The 16,704-nt window shown below is 46.3% G+C and overlaps 1 protein-coding gene across 2 annotated transcripts in view; it reads left to right on the forward strand.

The window, feature by feature from the left end:
- MED27 (mediator complex subunit 27) overlaps positions 1-16,704 on the forward strand; it is a 217,804-nt gene that overhangs the window by 184,262 nt on the left and 16,838 nt on the right. For both annotated transcript variants that reach the window (XM_025360394.1, XM_025360395.1), the window contains one exon: positions 9,399-9,440. In XM_025360394.1, coding sequence (XP_025216179.1) covers positions 9,399-9,440 — 42 coding nt within the window. The remainder of the gene's footprint in view (positions 1-9,398; positions 9,441-16,704) is intronic.

Genomic DNA, 16,704 nt, shown 5'->3' on the forward strand with positions numbered 1-16,704 from the left:
CTCAATAGCCCAGGGGTCAGCATTTTGCTTTTCCTAGAACCATGAGGAAAATTCCTGTTCATTTGACACAACCTGATGACACTCTTTTTCCACAAAACTAACAAGTCACCCTTAGGAAGTTGCTGTGCACAGCAGCATATATTGAATACTGCTGTTGAAAAAGACGTGTTATTTCCACGGGTGACTTCTTTCCTGGAAAGTTCACCCAGGTGAACCCCTAATTCCTTTTGACTGCACAGTCTCCATATGGCTCCACAGAGGGCGTCGGAGGATGCTGATGGGAGCTGACAGCCTTCATTTGTGTTTGCACCGGAGTGTAATGAGCACCCCGCCTGAGATGCCCCACACTCTGCCAGGCCACTCTCAGCGCAGAGCCTGGTCTCCCCACCCCATCAGGAGCCTTTCCTTCCCTCATGACTCATTAAAACGTAAAAGTTTGTTAGCATGAATACTGGTACTCACCACCCAACAGCCACATTACAATGAGAATAGAATGTTCTTCAAAAAAAGGTGGTAACTGTGGCTTAGCACATAGCAGGGTGTTCCATAAGAAGCATGGCCCGTGATATAATGAGATGTGTGTTTTGAACAAGTAACCCAGCATTTCCACATTCCACACAAGTGTTGTCTACATGGGATGCTACTCCTGCTCCAAGGACTGTGCCCAGTTCTCGTAAATTTCCTCGTTGATACCATATCATTCATTGAAGGGAGATTTACTGTTTCTTTTTGGAAAAACAAAATGTCTTTGGAGCACGCGTGTGAAGTGAGTAATCAGGTATGGTCTGTGCGTCTGATTTGTAAACTCTGACAGCTGCTCCAGAAGGTTCCACACTGTCGGTCAGCAGCAGAGGCAGTACTGAGGGTAGTGTATACCCTCGCAGAGACCATGGGCAGTGGCATTTTGAGATGCCATTCTTGTTGGGTTTTTTCAAAGTTGACAACTTCATGGTCACGCCTGGTACAAAACATAACCCTTGCTTGCCAAGGACTTAGAAGCGAATTGGAGAGATGGAGAACAAATATGTAGAAAGGTGAGTCATAATCAGGACCGTGCTACTAGAGTTACCAAACTTAGGGTGCAAATGAAGCATGCTCTGAATTGAGATCGTAAGGAGGAGTGGAAATTTACCTACTTTGCATGGTGACTTTCACATTCTATTTAATTGCCCCTTCCTGAAAGTGTGCGAAATAATACACATAAAGCACTTGGCACTTTGCCATCTAGTCGATACTCAGTAAATTATAACTGGTATTATTTTTATTCTACACTTAAAACAATGGTCTTGGAGTATAGAGTCTCATAGGTATGGTGCTTCCAAAATGCCTCTGATCACCCCTCCTCAGCTGCTCCAGTTACTTCCTTCTTTCTTGTCTTCACCCTTGACTTCCCAGTTTCCCAGAGTTTTTTCTCCCTCTGCGCATTCTCTTTGGCCATTCCCACCCATGTCACCCACACAAGGATCACTCATGATTTGTTTCTAGATCAGACTTCTTCCCATGTTCCTCAAGTTTAGCCTGTCCAAAACAAAACTCATCATCTCTCTCCCTAAACTCAGTTTCCCTCCTCTTTTCCTTATCTTGTTTAACAGTACCACCACCTAACTGGTTAAACCTTTCTTCCCTTCATCCCGCTGGTCTAGGCTGTCAGTGATTACTGGCAGTTCTCCCTCTTAAGTAACTCTCAAACTGGGCCCCCCATCCCTCTCCACCCCTCTCGCTCCTCTCCGGTTCTCATTATCTCTGCACTGAAGAATGCACGCACCGCCTCACTTCTAGTCTCCAGTCTTGCTTCCCTCACAGTCTGTCCTTCATTTGGCTTCCAGAGCTGTCTTCCTAAAATACACATGCGAGCGGATGATTCTCTTTCTTTTCGCCATCTCCCCCTTGCCCAAAGCAGTCCTCCCCAAAGTAGGAAAGTAGGCTATTAATAGATGTTAGGCAGAAAGCAATGCATGGTCAAACAAGTTGGAGAAACTCTGGGTTAGAGAAAGTTCAGTGGGTTTCTTTACTGTGGAAACCAGTTTGCTGATGTGCCTTATGAATATCTTAAGGGAGTAGAGAGTATGCAATATTTTCCTAACTTATTTGACCACCAAATTCTTTTGTCTTCCTTTTTTCTTAGAACATATTGTGACATTGCCATTTTGTAGAACATACTTGTGAAAACTCTGGCTTGTAGAATAAAATCCAGATTCCTCTGCAAGGCCTCATGGCGTAGCCCCTGCCTTCCTTTCTGACCTCATCTGGCATCATTCTCTACACACACCTCATCTTATCTCCAGCCTCATGTGCTCCCTGTAGCTCCCAGGACATGCCAGACTCTTTCACATATTTGCACGTTCTGTGCTTTTTGCCCTGGGATCCCTCCTAGTCCACCTGACAAAGTTTTACTCTTCCCTTTACACTGGCTGAATGCCATCTTCCTTCCCATCCTGTCTCCATTTTCCCAAGAGCCTCTTTGCTTACGAGCATGGGCTCTAGAGATGGCCGACCTGGTTTGCCTCTCCTTACAGCACAGAGTAATCATCATTATCCACACACCCACAGAATTCAGAACAATCTTTTACTAGTACTAAAATTAGTGCATCATGATTATTTGCATGTCCATCTTGCAATTAATAAAAATACTAACAATACTAACACACATTGGTCAGGTAGGCGCTGCACAAAGCGAACTTTGCCCACAGTGACTGTTGAATCCTCCTCACAGCATCGTGACGTAGGGGCTGCTCTTAGATTCATTTTACACATGGAGAGACTGAGACCTAGAATGTTAAAGTTGCCCACCGCCACACAGGGCTGGATCTCAATCCTGCATCTGCCAGGAGCTCCTCAAGGGCACAGGCTCCATCGTGTGACTCTTTGTCCCTAGGGTGCACTTCTGTGCCAGGAGCATGGTAGGAGCCCAGTCCTGTCTGGGAGGAGATGATGAAAAAGCCTACTTGGGATACGAAAATGCTCAAGCTGGAATGCAAAGTGGAGAATCAAAAATGAGAAATGGGGACTAAAAGGAGCGCCAGGAATTGAAGTCGTAAATAAGTCAAAGGATAAAAACAGACACACGAGTAAAGGGAGACCTCGGGCCCTCCTGAGGAGAGATTAGCCCAGCTTCTCTCTTCCTCCTAAGGAAAATGGCTGTGCATTTGGGGCCCTGGTTGACATCAGAAATGTGGTGGGACAGGAAGCCTTGTGTCCCCCTTTACAACTGTATGCATTGGCCCAAGCAGTAAGCAGAGACCCTAAAACTGGAAATTGCAAGACTGACAGAACCAGGCCCCTTTGTACTTTAAGGACACACTGACCACATTTGGCAGAGAAGCTCTCAAAATGACTGCTCCACCCAGAATCTCATCCTAGCCAATTTGATTAGCCCCTTTTTTCAGAGCACTTCACAAATGATAAAAATAAACCATGCAGACATTATTAGTGCTCTATTTTGAGTACTCTGTGTGTACTTTATTTATATACAATCTAGGCATTAGTGCAATTAACGTGTTGAATTGTCTGGCACATCCCAAATGAAATGTGGTGTCTGGAAGGAGCCACTGGGGCCTGACATGTGTTCTGCAAGAGCACGTTGTTGCTGGAGACGTCGCTGCTCCCAGGACACAGCCCTGCATTTGCTGAGTTGGTGCCTAGGTGGCTGCAGGGGGCTGTTTTGCTGCAGTCTCCTGGAGCACAGCCACAGAGGCCTGGGTGTGGCTCAGGAAGCCTCCTATGGGCTTAACTTCTGCCTCTGCGGTTGTCTGTGTCCTCCAAGCCTGAAGCAGCCAGCACATTCGAAAGTTTCATTATGCTTATTGCTGCTGTAGTGGCCCAGCACCACCCCTAATTTCCAGACCTTGCAGGTTTTTTCCCCATCAGAATCCAGCCCAGCAAGGCTATCACTTTGCGTAACAACCACCACCATGACCCAAGCCTCCTGTCTCTTTACCTGCAATGCATATTTTTGATACCAAGGACCAATAGCCTGATTCCTCTAATAAAACAAAAATGCTTTCGGACTTACCAACCACTTATTCATTGTAATCAGGGAGTAGCAAGAGCCATGACTCAGCATGTTAAAAGGCAGGATTGAAGATGAATACCTGGCCATTGTCCTGATTTTATACCAGTCAGACTTAACTGAAAAAATATGTGTCTCGGTTGAATTTATCTTATTAGGGGATTTAGGTTATGTTAATGCTATAGCTTCATTAATTACCCCATATCAATAAAAAAAAGGCAGCTTTTAGCCTCCAAGCATAAGAGAGGAAAAGAAATGGTGGTATCAAAGGAAACCTTCAAAGACAGCCAGAGCTGTCTCCAGGGTAATTTCTGATCCCCGCATTCTTCCCACTTCAAAGTTGGCTGTGTGTGTGCATGTGGGTCGAGGGGGTGGGGAGCTGAATCTGATTTCTCTAATAAGTGTTGGCATCAGCCCTGTTTGATATCAGATGCAGGGAACATTTTGATTTGTTATAGCCTTTGAAATTGTTCAGACGACCTTCAGAAAAATGGCCTCTTGTTACTTCTAGGGGGAAGGGTGAAAGCCAGGGAAAGGGGAATCCAGTTTAATTCATATGCAGAGGATGCCCTGAAATTGAGCTTTCAGCAGTTTTTTAGTAACAAATGCATGTCCTGATTGAAAGTGAAAAGTTGAAGAATAATAGACCTGTAACACTGTGTTCTTGGGTGAGGCTCTTGTTCACTCTTGTATTCTCTGGGGAGGGTGGGCGGATTTGAGAGGGTGACCACATAGAAGTTTATGGTTTTGAAAACGTGGGTAACCATGGAGAGCTCCGTCACCATAGCTGGTTTACAGCATTCTACCCAAACCGATAGGCCTATCACCTATTCACCTTGCAAGATGAAGCTACTAAATAAAGGTTCTAAAAGTTGGAACCTTGTGTGGCTTATGAGTTTTATTTAGATAATTTTGAATCTATTCCACTGTTTTTTGAAACGAAGTAAAGAATTGATAACTTTCTGATAAGCTGCCAAAATGTTCACGTGCTGTTAAATGAATTTTAGCGGCAGTGGTTGTCACAGCAGCAGGCCTCAAAGCAGAACTGTGCTCCCGGAAGAGCTGCGCAAGTGACAGCTTAGGGAGCGTGCAGCCCCAGCATCCCGCCTGCCATCTAGCTGGAAGGCAGTCTCTTCCTCCCAGGGGAAGAGCTGGGCCTCTGCACACAGACCTGGTTTCAAATTCCCCACCTCGCATTGACTATGCAATGGTGGACAAGTTGCCTAACTTCTCTGAGCCTCAGTGTCCTCATCTGTGAATCGGAAAGGATTTTATCAACCTCATGTTATCACCAAAGGAATTTTAAAAGATAATGCAGGTAAAGGGTAGGCCGAATGCATCATCTTCATCAGTAAATGGCATCTGCCCTTGCTGGTTGTGATGGAGGTGGTGGTGGTGGTGGTGGTGGTCAGCATTGCAGACAGAATCACCTGCCTGCTGATATCGGGTCGCTCTGATTGTTCTTGTCAGTGAATAAATTTGATTTGTCACCATTTTCACCAGTTCTTCCTGTGTATCAAGAGGTCTTTTGATATCTTGGTGTTTGCCCCTGAGAATAGATGTGTCTGTGCTAAAGCAGTTGGTCATCTGCAGGGTTTGTTTTCATTTCACCTGAGAACAGACCACACCCCACCCACCCTTAAAATACTTACTCCAATCCCCAGAGGCCAGGAGGCTGCTCTGAGACTGCAGACTCAGCCACCAATTACCGCAAGGTTGACTTTTGTGTTTTCAGATCTTTCTAATGCTCACAGTACTGAAGGGTGCTTTGCTTTCTTTTTCCTGGCACTATAGTTCAGAATAATTTCTTGTTCATCAGGCTGAAGGTCTGCAGCTTCCAGAATGCTCCTTTTCTGAATATTGCAGCCAGCAAAGAATTGGTAGCCATGTCTGCCTCTGTAGCAAATAAGCTGAAGCTAATAAATACTCACTTGGATCAGTCCTGGCTCCCTGAAATGAATTTCTGAAATCTTCCTGGCCCTGAGGAGAGGCAGGGCATTGACTCCAGAATGCTCATTTCATTGGCTTTCTTTGGCATAAATCTAGCAGAAAATCAAGTCCGAACCACCTGCTGTGCACTCCTAGCAAAAGAGGGCCCTATTGTTCAGAGGTGCTTTTCCACCCATGCGCGCCAGGTAAATAGACCGTATTGTCTAAGGTCCTTCTGTCCCAGATGGTAGGAGCTTTTCCCTAGGGTCCTGAATAATATATTTAAACCTTTTAAAAAGAGCATCATCCTCACTTTGAATAAATGTGGTGTGTGTGGAGAATCCACAATGAGGCTGGAGAGGCCACGTTTTCGCTAAACCTATGCGTAGTTTTCTCTAGGTTTTTTAAAATGAAAACATTTTGCAGATACTGAAGGATTTTTAAATATGTTTATCTTTAAGATAAAAGCTATAACTTTTTACCCTAGCAGACTCTTCTTTTCTGTTTTTCTTGGCTCTGTGTTGGTGTCCTGGTCTGCTTATGTATGATGTAAGCGGGCAGGAAGGGTCAACAGTGAAGAAGTGCAGAAGAAACAGCTGTGGGCTCAAAATGGAAGGAGAACTGTGTTAGTTCCAAGTTCAGACATCGGTGTTCCTCTTCCTAAAATTGAGATTTAGCATCTTTGGATTCTCCCTGTCATCTTGGCAGTGATTTGGGTACAACTAAAAGATGCAAAAGTCATTCTTATTCATCCTGCAACCCCTGAATCATCTTTAAATGCTGCATTTGTTAAGCCCTGGGCTGCACTGCTGCACTAAGAAAGTAATACGAACCTGATTTATCCTCCCAAATATGACCAGCTGCCCAACAGTAGTTTTCTTCAACAGAATTGATAACGTGGGGAATTAATTTCGTATGTTTCTTTTGAGATTTCCCTCAGAGTTATCTGGAGGTAACATGTCACTTTTCCCCTTGCAAATTGTTGAGCTGTCACATTATAATTCCAGCGCTGGAAGATCTTTAAAATTCTTACTCCATCCAGTGGTTTAAGTTGGGGGCACTGACTGGCAATTGACACCACCTTTCTGAAGAGCAGTTTAGCCAGAGTAGAAAGAGGGTGATCTGTTGAGGGTTTTTGTGGCAATCCAAGAAGGAGATGATCGGTGCAGGCAGTGGGGGTAGGGAGAGATGGGTGAACTTGAGGTTCATTTTTCCGATTGAATGAATGAATGCTGGATCAGTGAAAGCTCCTCCATGATTTGTCATGGAGTGCGATGAACTAAACCTCTGCCCTGTCCTGCAGAAGTAGAGTGGCCTCCTTAGAATCATCTTAACCTTCTCTGCTGTCCTAAAAGTCTTCAAACACAGTGAAATTTTCATGAAACTAATTGTGAACAGGGAAAAGCCAGGAGAACTAAATGTATATGCCTGTTCACAGCCCTGCTTTTAATTTCCAAGCACTGTTTTCAGAAAGCCAGGTTTTAGTGTCTTCCGCAGAATAGACACAGGGCTCCTAAGTGTTCTGGGTCAAGTGCAGCACATCCTGTCCTGTCTTCTTAAAGGACTTTTTCTGTCCAGTGGCTTCCCAATGCTTTCTGGTGCTCCAAAATCAATCACACACCACACAGGCCTAAAACGCCATGGCCCAGGGTTCTACCTGACCACTGGCCAACCCCAAAGGCAGGTTCCCAGAGGCTCATTGACCAGGTGTTCCATTCACTCAGCTCTTGAACTCATATATTAAAGTCAACTTTTTAGCACCTGTGGGACACAGTGATGGCTTTCTCATTTCCTCATTGCCCTTGAACCGTCTCTGTCAGCACTGTATTGTGGGTAGTTCTATTTTTGCTGTACTTAATTTGTTCTAAACTCTTGAAACAGAAGGCATTGATCTGGTATATCATGCAAACCAGTAAAAACCAAAATGGTTTTGGTTAGAATGAGCTACTGAAGTACCCTGTGTGTGACCAAGTGTGGCCAGAGGAGGACTGGACTGGGTTTACTGTGAGCCCTACCCACATGCCAACTCACACCTCCTCCAGCTTCTTCATTCGTCAAGTAGGGGCGCCCTAGAGCAGGGGCTCTTGACCGGCCAGGCGTCAGTTACCCTTGGGAGCAGGGCTACAAAACAAACAATGGAACAGGCTCTTGGGCCCGCTCCAGCCACTGATTCCATACTCTAGGGGAGAAACTGAGCAATCTGTATATTAAAAAACAAAAACCTTCCCCCAGGGGCTTCTGATGCCCAGCCAGGATTTGAGCACCACCAGACGAGGCCATCTGTAAGATGCCTCGCCAGACAGTCTTGGGCTCGTGAACGGCTCTGAGCTGTTGTTTCCCCATCTGGAGAGGAAGACTGTTCATGGGACCAGCCACGTGGGCCAGTTCTGGGAATTACACGAGTGTGTGTGGAGGGCCTAGTGCGGTGCCTGGCATGGAACAGGTGCCCAGCAGCTGGACGCTGCCAGCTTTCCTCCACTCAGAAAAGACCTGCTGATGCCCACAACATGCCAGACCCCATTTGTGGACCGGGGGAGGCAGCGGGAAGGAAGGCAAGCCTCCTGTCCTCACCGAACTTCCATCCTGTGGGCAAGTCAGGCAGGAAACAAGTAAATAAAGGAATAATCGAGCTTCAGGCAGTTAAATGTTACGAAAACTTTAAATTTTGAAATGGTAAAGAGGTCCCAGCATAGTGGCTCATGCCTGTAATCCCAGTACTTTGGGAGTCCAAGGAGGGCAGATCACCTGAGGTCAGGAGTTTGAGACCAGCCTAGCCAACATAGGGAAACCCCAGCTCTACTAAAAATATGAAAATTAACCAGGCATGGTGGCGCACGCCTATAGTCCCAGCCACTCGGGTGGCTTGAACCTGGGAGGTGCGGGTTGCAGTGAGCTGAGATCACACCACTGCACTGCAGCCTGGGTGACAGAGCCAGACTCCATCTCAAAAAAACAAAGAGAATCAAGGTAACAGGTACCAGAAAGAATGTTTTGATAGGGTAACTGGGAAATGCCTCTCTGATGAGGTGACATTTGAGCTAAAGGGGGTATAAGAAAAGCCACACAGGGGTTTATGGGAAAAACAGTTCAGGCAGAGGGCACAGCAAGTGCAAAGGGCCTGAAGCAGCATTGACCTTGGCATTGAGAAATGCAAGAGCCGTGGTGAGAATCAAAGTTGCAAGTGAGACAGGGGCTCAGCCTGCAGGAGCCCTGGAAGCAGCAGGTCCCTCAAGGTGACTTCCTGTATTCCTCCATTTGCTTTTCTTAACTTACCTACAAATGGATAAAGAAGAAATTAAGTCGGACAGTTAAGATCCTTTTCAACCCTGAGATCCTATTATTCTATAATCATATATTTTTTTTTCAAGTTTAAGAAGGGTTAACAGTAGTTACAATATGATTTCTTGAAGTCCCGAATTCTAAGACCGATGCTGATGATCCTTCTCTCCTTTCCCCTCAGCTTGATATATGGTCCAAATCCAACTATCAAGTATTCCAGAAGGTAAGTTTTATTTTTTGCTTCTTACTCAAGTGCCATTGAGAAAACCTGAATGCTTTGAGATTTAAACATTGGTCTCAAAACAGAGGCTTTTGAAAAAGTGAAAAAAGCCAGACAGAAAAGGATGCTCACTGTCTGATTCCATATGTATGACATTCTGGAAAAAACAAAACCTTAGGGACAGAAATCAGATCAGTGGTTGCCTAGGGGAGGGTACAGGGAACTGACCCCAAAGGGGCACAAGGGAACGTGGGGTGGTGGGAATATTCTGTATCTTAATTGTGGTGTTGTTACACAACTGTACATGTTTGTCAAAACTCACAACTATATTACTACAAAGGGGCAGTCTTATTGTATGTATATTATACCTTAGGAAAACCGTAGGTTTTTGAGATGTTCCAAAAACTGGATTCTGAAAAACCTAGTTTTAAAACTCGATTTCTCAGAGCCCTAGCGGTTTCCACCGGTGCCCAAGGGATGGACCAAGGGAGGCAGGCTGGCAGTCCCTCACCCAGCCCCTTCCCCACTTTGTGCTCTGGGGACACTGTATCTTTTTCAGATATTGGGCTTCCTTATGAAAAACTGTTATGGGAAATGTCAGACAAAATGAAAAGTGACCAGAGAAAATTCATTTCCCCAGCTCCTGACAGTGCAGGGCCCCTTCCCTGGACCAATTCAGGCTCTGTGGCTGGTGAGGGTTCTGTGCCCCCCGCCACACTCCCACCAGTCCCCACAGTACTCAGGGCCAGCTCCCTGCAGGGCAGCAGCCCGCTTCTTCTGTTCTCATCCATCTTCCGTCTCTGGTCTCATCCAGTAGTGAAATAAGAGAGTTGGCCATCATCTCATTTGTTCCCTCATCCAGCTCAACAAGAGGTATCCACTCCCCAGCACTTTGGGAGACCAAGGTGGGCGGATCACCTGAGGTCAGAAGTTCAAGACCAGCCTGGCCAACATGGCAAAACCCTGTCTGTACTAAAAATATAAAATTAGCCGGGCATGGTGGCGGGCACCTATAATCCTAGCTACTCGGGAGGCTGAGGCAGAAGAATTGCTTAAACCTGGGAGACAGAGGTTACAGTGAGCCAAGATTGTGCCGTTGCACTCCAGCCTGGATGACAGAGTGAGACTCCGTCTCAGAAAAAAAAAAAAACAAAAAAAAAACGGTATCCACTGAGCCCCTTTGCCATGTGCCAGGCACTGTTAGATGCCAGGGCCACAGAGGAAACTCCCAACAGGCAAGGAAGCCTAACAAATAACTCCAGGTGATTAACCGGGGGTTGTCGCCAGGAACCACAGGGGGGCCTCCTTCCGATTAGGCTAGTCAGAGGAAGCCTTTGTAGGGGAAACTGAGGCAGGCAGTGTGAGAAGGAGGAGCCAGCCATGCGAAGGGGGAACAAAGTGGAGGTAGAAGGCAGGGTTCAGGTCAGGGAGGTACCTCTAGGCCCTGGTGCAGAATTCGGATTTTATCCTTAATTCAGTGAGAAACCACTGACGGGATTGACACGGGGATGTGATTTTGAAAGCTTGGTCCGAGTTATCCCCACGATGAAGAATGGTTGTGTCCACCATGTGCCAGGAAGCATAGGACTCTTTTGTAGATTGAGGTGAAATTCACATAACATGAAATTAACCGTTTTAAAGTGAGTGCTCCTTGGCTTTAAGTGCATTCACAATAGTGTACATTGACTACCTCTGTCTGGTTCTAAAACATTTCCTCAGCCCGGAAGAAAATCTGGTGTGCATTAAGCAGTCAGTATAGGACTTAGTATCAGAGGGGCGTCATGGACCACCCTCTAGTGGTGTTTACTGTACATCAATCCACAGCGCCCCCGGGCCTCTTTTTGGTGATAAGGGCTAGGCAGAGGACAGGTGCCTAGAATTAGGGGAGTAGTCTGAGGCTGAAAACCACACATTTAGGGAACCTATATTAGTGTTATAGATTCATGATCTAATCACAGCTAAATGCAATGTACTACCCTGGACTGGATCCTGAAACAGAAAGAGGTTACTACTGGGGCCAGGCACAGTGGCTCATGCCTGTAATCCCAGCACTTTGGGAGGCTTAGGTGGGTGGATTACGAGGTCAGGAGTTTGAGACCAGCCTGGCCAACATGGTGAAACCCTGTCTCTACTAGAAATACAAAAATCAGCCAGCCTTGGTGGCGGGTGCCTGTAATCCCAGCTACGCAGGAGGTTGCAGTGAACCACTGTACTCCAGCCTGGGTGACAGAGCAAGACTACATAAAAAAAAAAAAAAAAAAAAAAAAAAAAAAGAAGTCGTAGGGGAGGGAGGAAGGGGTTACTAATGGAAAAACTGGTGAAATCCAAATAAAGGTTGGAGTTCAGTTATGAGTGAGTAACCAGTGTTGGTTTCTTCATCGTGACAGATGTGCCATAGTAATGGAAGATGTTAACAGTGGGGCAACAGGGTAAGGGACATGGGAACTGTCTGTTGCATCTCTGCAGCTTTTCTGTAAATCTAAAACTGCTCTAAAATAAAGTTTTAACAAAGAAAATCATAGCTTTACTCTTCTAACACCCCTTTACCCAACTGAGCTCCCTGGAAATGTAATGGAGAAAATAGCCTCCCTCCCTTCCTCCCTCCTTCCCACCCTGTCTTCCTCCCTGGTCCCTGGATCTGGAACATAAAAGAAGGAAGGGTGTGGTTATGCACAGGCTTGAGTGCAGGGAACTACATTTCTCATCTTAGTGCTCTTATCTAAGTCACCATACTGGAGGTATTTACTTTGTTTCGCATGCAAAAGGTCTCAGCCTTCAATGCTAACATTTTCCCTGCTGACTGTCCTTGTCATTTTTCCCCCAGTGGCTGGTTGAAAAATACTCTGAGGAGAAAGAACACTGCTCATTATCTGTATCTTGCTCTGCTTTAATAGTGAAGAACGTTAAAATGGTTGGTTTTTCCCCTCAACCTGGTCCTTATCTTCATGTCCTCTGTGGTATTGCAATGAGTTCCCTCTCCTGGCTCCACAAAAGGTGAATGATGACTTCTCGAGGGCTGAATGATGACTTCTCGAGGGCCGCCAGCATTGCAGCTCATAACTTGGTCTTTAACAATGGTCCATTTCCATTCCAATACCCTTAATGAGGGAGGGGCTTGCACATGCTCACTTTCGCCTGTTTGTTTTTAATGTTCTTTTATTTTTTAATGCAAGCAGAAAGTGTATTAGGAAGTTGTAAGATGTGTGAAACACAGATTTCGTGAAGCAGATTTAGAAAGACAGTGCTATATTTTTATCCTACCTCCCTTGAAAATAACCTGCCAGGCACTCTTTGTATTTGTTTAAAATTACAAACACACTCTGAAGCAGAAGTGTTTAAAATTTGATATTAGTCTAGTTGGAGAGATTTAGGAGCATCCGCCAATTCCTTCCTTCCAGTCTGTGTAACACGTTTCAAGTAGTAAAAATTGATGAATTCTAAGGAATAGGAATTTTATGTCACTGGTGAGTGGCATATCATGTGTATTTGTGCAGAAGCCTTTCTGAGATTCCTTTATCATCTCTCCTTTCACCTATTATTAACTAAGTGGACTTAACCTCTGATATTGACCTGTAGCAGATTAAAGAAACACAATTGGGAGAGGTGGTAGTGCCTTCTGATTACAACTAAAGGCAGATAACGTTGAAGCCTTTTTTTTCAGGGACAAGTAAGAATTAAATTAGTGAGTGCTCTCTCTTGCCTACTAAAATGTCTTCCATTTGCTGTCAAATGAAGGAAGCGTATTGGAAAATAATATACAGAATTAAGCTTAATCCTTTATCAATAAAGTCTTCAACTAATCATCATCACATGGAATGAGTTGGGATCTTGTAAAAAAACAAAAATGTCTTTCTGTATCACTGAGCTTGTGGGAGATGGCGGTAGAAAGCACAAAGCATGCATGGTGTAGTCTCCATCCCAGGGAAGTGACTGCCGTGCGTGTTTCATCGTGTTCCTCTTAGTGGCCAGCAGGTAGACCTCCCTGTGCCACCACCAGGCCCTGCACCATATGCAGAGGTGGGACCACGTTGTCCTTTGCAGATTCAGAGACCTGGCACAGTTTATGGGGTGACGTTAAGTATTTTTCTAAACTCCGCTTTTTAGGATTTGCTATTTCTCAAGATTCTATTTTCCTCCTGTCCACCCACTTATACATGGGGTGTCACGATCGATGTTGCTTTTAGTGTTTCCCAGAAAGACGCTGTTTGGGAGCACTGCGGCAGACATCTTCCACCTGCTCTGCCTGTTTACATCCAGCCAAGTCGACTGGCCAGGGTGGCATTAGTGCCCAGCACCATCCAGAAAAGCTCAGCCTGCAGCAGTGGCGTGAAGTGCACTGGGGAGCGGCGTGACATGCTGGAGGAGGCTCCTTGGTCATCAAGAAGAGGAGATTGCTCAGGGTGAAGATATGTCCTGACAGTGGTGGGAGGTACCAGAGCTGTGCCCTCCTCTGAGATGGGAGTTCTGGGCCACCAGCAGCAGCTCACATGGCATGAATGGTGGAATTCTCCTCCTGCCCTAGCTGAGGTAGAACCCCGAGAGCTCCCTCTCCTAGGCCTTCACCATGTGGTTGCAGTCACTGTGTTGGGTCTGTTTTCTTGCCCACAAGAAGCAGCCGTGGCCAGCCCAGAACGAGGGAAAGCAGAACTGGGAAAGCAGGAAGCCCCGCCGAGGTCCCTCCTTCAATGTGACAGGGGAGGGGGATTGCCTTGCAGAGCCAAACCAAGCTAATACTCACCTTTTTATTTCTGGCAAACAATGTCAGGAGGTAGGAGAATGGAAGCTTGTCCCTGTCACATTCTCTCAGGCCCGTGCCTGACCCGCTGGCTTAGAGCCTGAGCACCTGAGCTTCTGCAGCAAATCCCACCACAGGAAGCAAAATTCTGCCTTCCTTTTGTCTGCAGATGTTCACGCCGTCAGCAAGCCCTTTTCGCTCTTCCTCGTTAGACCCCTTACCCAAGTGTGGAAGTAGCAGAGGGCTGGGGACAGCTTGCTGTGGGTCTGTGGCTGCTAACAGGTTCCCATCATTTACTGTGGTCCCTGGAGGCTCCTTGCACTTGGTCCTAGGATGAAGAAGCTTTTTATAGCCAGCAAGTCTCCAGCAGAGTAGATTCAGAGAATGGGACTTAGAAATGGGTGGGGCGGGTGGGGGGTGACCATCTGAAAGGGCAGAATCACAAAGAGCTAGGAAAGGTTTCAGGCGTGTTCATATTTTTCTGACATTTAAACTCTGCAGGGGCAGCCACTATTTTGATCTTTAACCCCTTCATTTCAAAACAGTGTGCATTTTCATCCAGCAATTTAGGGAGAGTGAGAGCAGACTGACAGCTACTCACTGCATTAAGTCCTGCTGGGGTGGCTGGAGAGAGGTAGAGTGTGTGTACCACCCAGGTAGACAGGGGACATCGAGAGAGAGGCCCAAAGGGACCTGCACACACTTTACAGCTTTCTCATCAGAGGTAAGGGACAGCATGAAAGTAGCCCGCAGATGTCCAGCTCTCAGTCCACAGTCATTGCAGAAAGATGAGTAACCCTTTCAGTTCTGCACCATCTGAACTTTTAGCTGTGAGCAAATGGATTGTCCATGGTGGGTCATGTTCTGGGCAGAGTGCCATTTGCTTCTTCATTCCTTTGTTCATTTATTAGTTGATTATTTTTATTTTTTTATTTTTTTATTTTATTTTTTATAATGGAGTCTCATGCTGTTGGCCAGGCTAGAGTGCAGTGGTGTAATCTCAGCTCACTGCAACCTCCACTTCCCAGGTTCAAGTGATTCTCCTGCCTCAGCCTCTAAGTAGTTGGGATTACAGGCATGCGCTACCATGCCCAGCTAATTTTTGTATTTTTGTAGAGATGGGGTTTCACCGTGTTGGCCAGGCTGGTCTTGAACTCCTGACCTCAGGTAATCCACCTGCCTCGGCCTCCCAAACTATTGGGATTACAGGCGTGAGCCACCACACCCGGCTTGTTCATTCTTTTTAATATGCAAGACTAGCCCCTAACTGAGGCAGACTTGATAAAGGTCTGTTTACTTGGTGGCCACCTGGTGCTTTTCAGTAAAAGAGATTGAGTCAGCCCTAGAAGACTCAGTTCTCTGAAAAGTGGGTGAACACCTGATATTGCATTGGTGGGTACACGGAGAACCTAGCTGACTACCAACCCCAATAGTATTCAAAAGTCCTCACCTATCTCTCATTCCACCTCCTAGGGAAGGAAACTGTTTCAACATGGGATCATTCCCCAGGGATGGGACCCATCACCTTCCCCTGAGTCAGGCTGTGCTGCACACCTCACTGGGGTGTGTGGAGCCGCTGCAGCATTTCACACCACTAAGAGGCCCCATCAACAGTCATTACGTTATTTAATTTATTTATTTGAAACCGGGTGCCACTCTGTCATCCAGACTGGAGTACAGTGCCATGGTCTTGGCTCACTGCAACTTCCACCTCCCAAGTTCAAGCAATTCTCCTGCCTCAGCCTCTCGAGTAGCTGAGATTACAGGTGTGCACCACTACACCCAACTAAAATTTTTTTTTTTTTTTTTTTTTTTTTTTTTTGGTATTTTTAGTAGAGACAGGTTTTTACCATGTTGGACAGGCTGGTCTTGAACTCCTGACCTCAAATGATCCACCTGCCTCAGCCTCCCAAAGTGCTGGGATTACAGGCATGAGCCATTACGCCCAGCCACGTTATTTTCAATCTCTAACATTTCCTCCTACCAACCTCCTCTGCATTTCCTTCCAAAAGCCTCTCTTCAAATGCCACAGATGAAGGCCTGGAAGAGGCCATGGTTGTGACGAAAGTTCTAAAACCTCAGGCCAGATCTCAGTCCTGTTCCCTGTTCAGCACCCTGCACAGGTGAGACCCCCACACTCAGAGGGACTCCACAGCCGGGAGCAGCCTCCCAGAGTCGTTGAAGGCCCTTCTGCCTTTTACAGATCTCAGCCCTCTGACCATCCGCCCGCCTCTTACATGGTGATTAACTTTTTCCAACAGGGAGAGCTTATGTTGTAAGGACAGAATGTGGTGTCATTTTCATCTGTTTCTGTGCGTTCTGTTGCTGCCTCACAAGTGTGTTTCAAACAAATAGAACTGAGGGGACAGCTTTCACCCTTGCGAAGGGAAATGGGCCGCTTCATGTAGCAAGACAGAGTCCTATCCGTGACTCCGATGAGTGGTGTGCCCAAGAGATGTGTGTGTGAGCCCGCTAGTGGGCTGGCGACGGGCTTCAGGGAAGGAGCGGCGGCGGACAGTCCCAGGGCGTCCC

This window comes from Theropithecus gelada, chromosome 15 (assembly GCF_003255815.1).
Source record: "Theropithecus gelada isolate Dixy chromosome 15, Tgel_1.0, whole genome shotgun sequence".
NCBI lineage: Eukaryota > Metazoa > Chordata > Mammalia > Primates > Cercopithecidae > Theropithecus > Theropithecus gelada.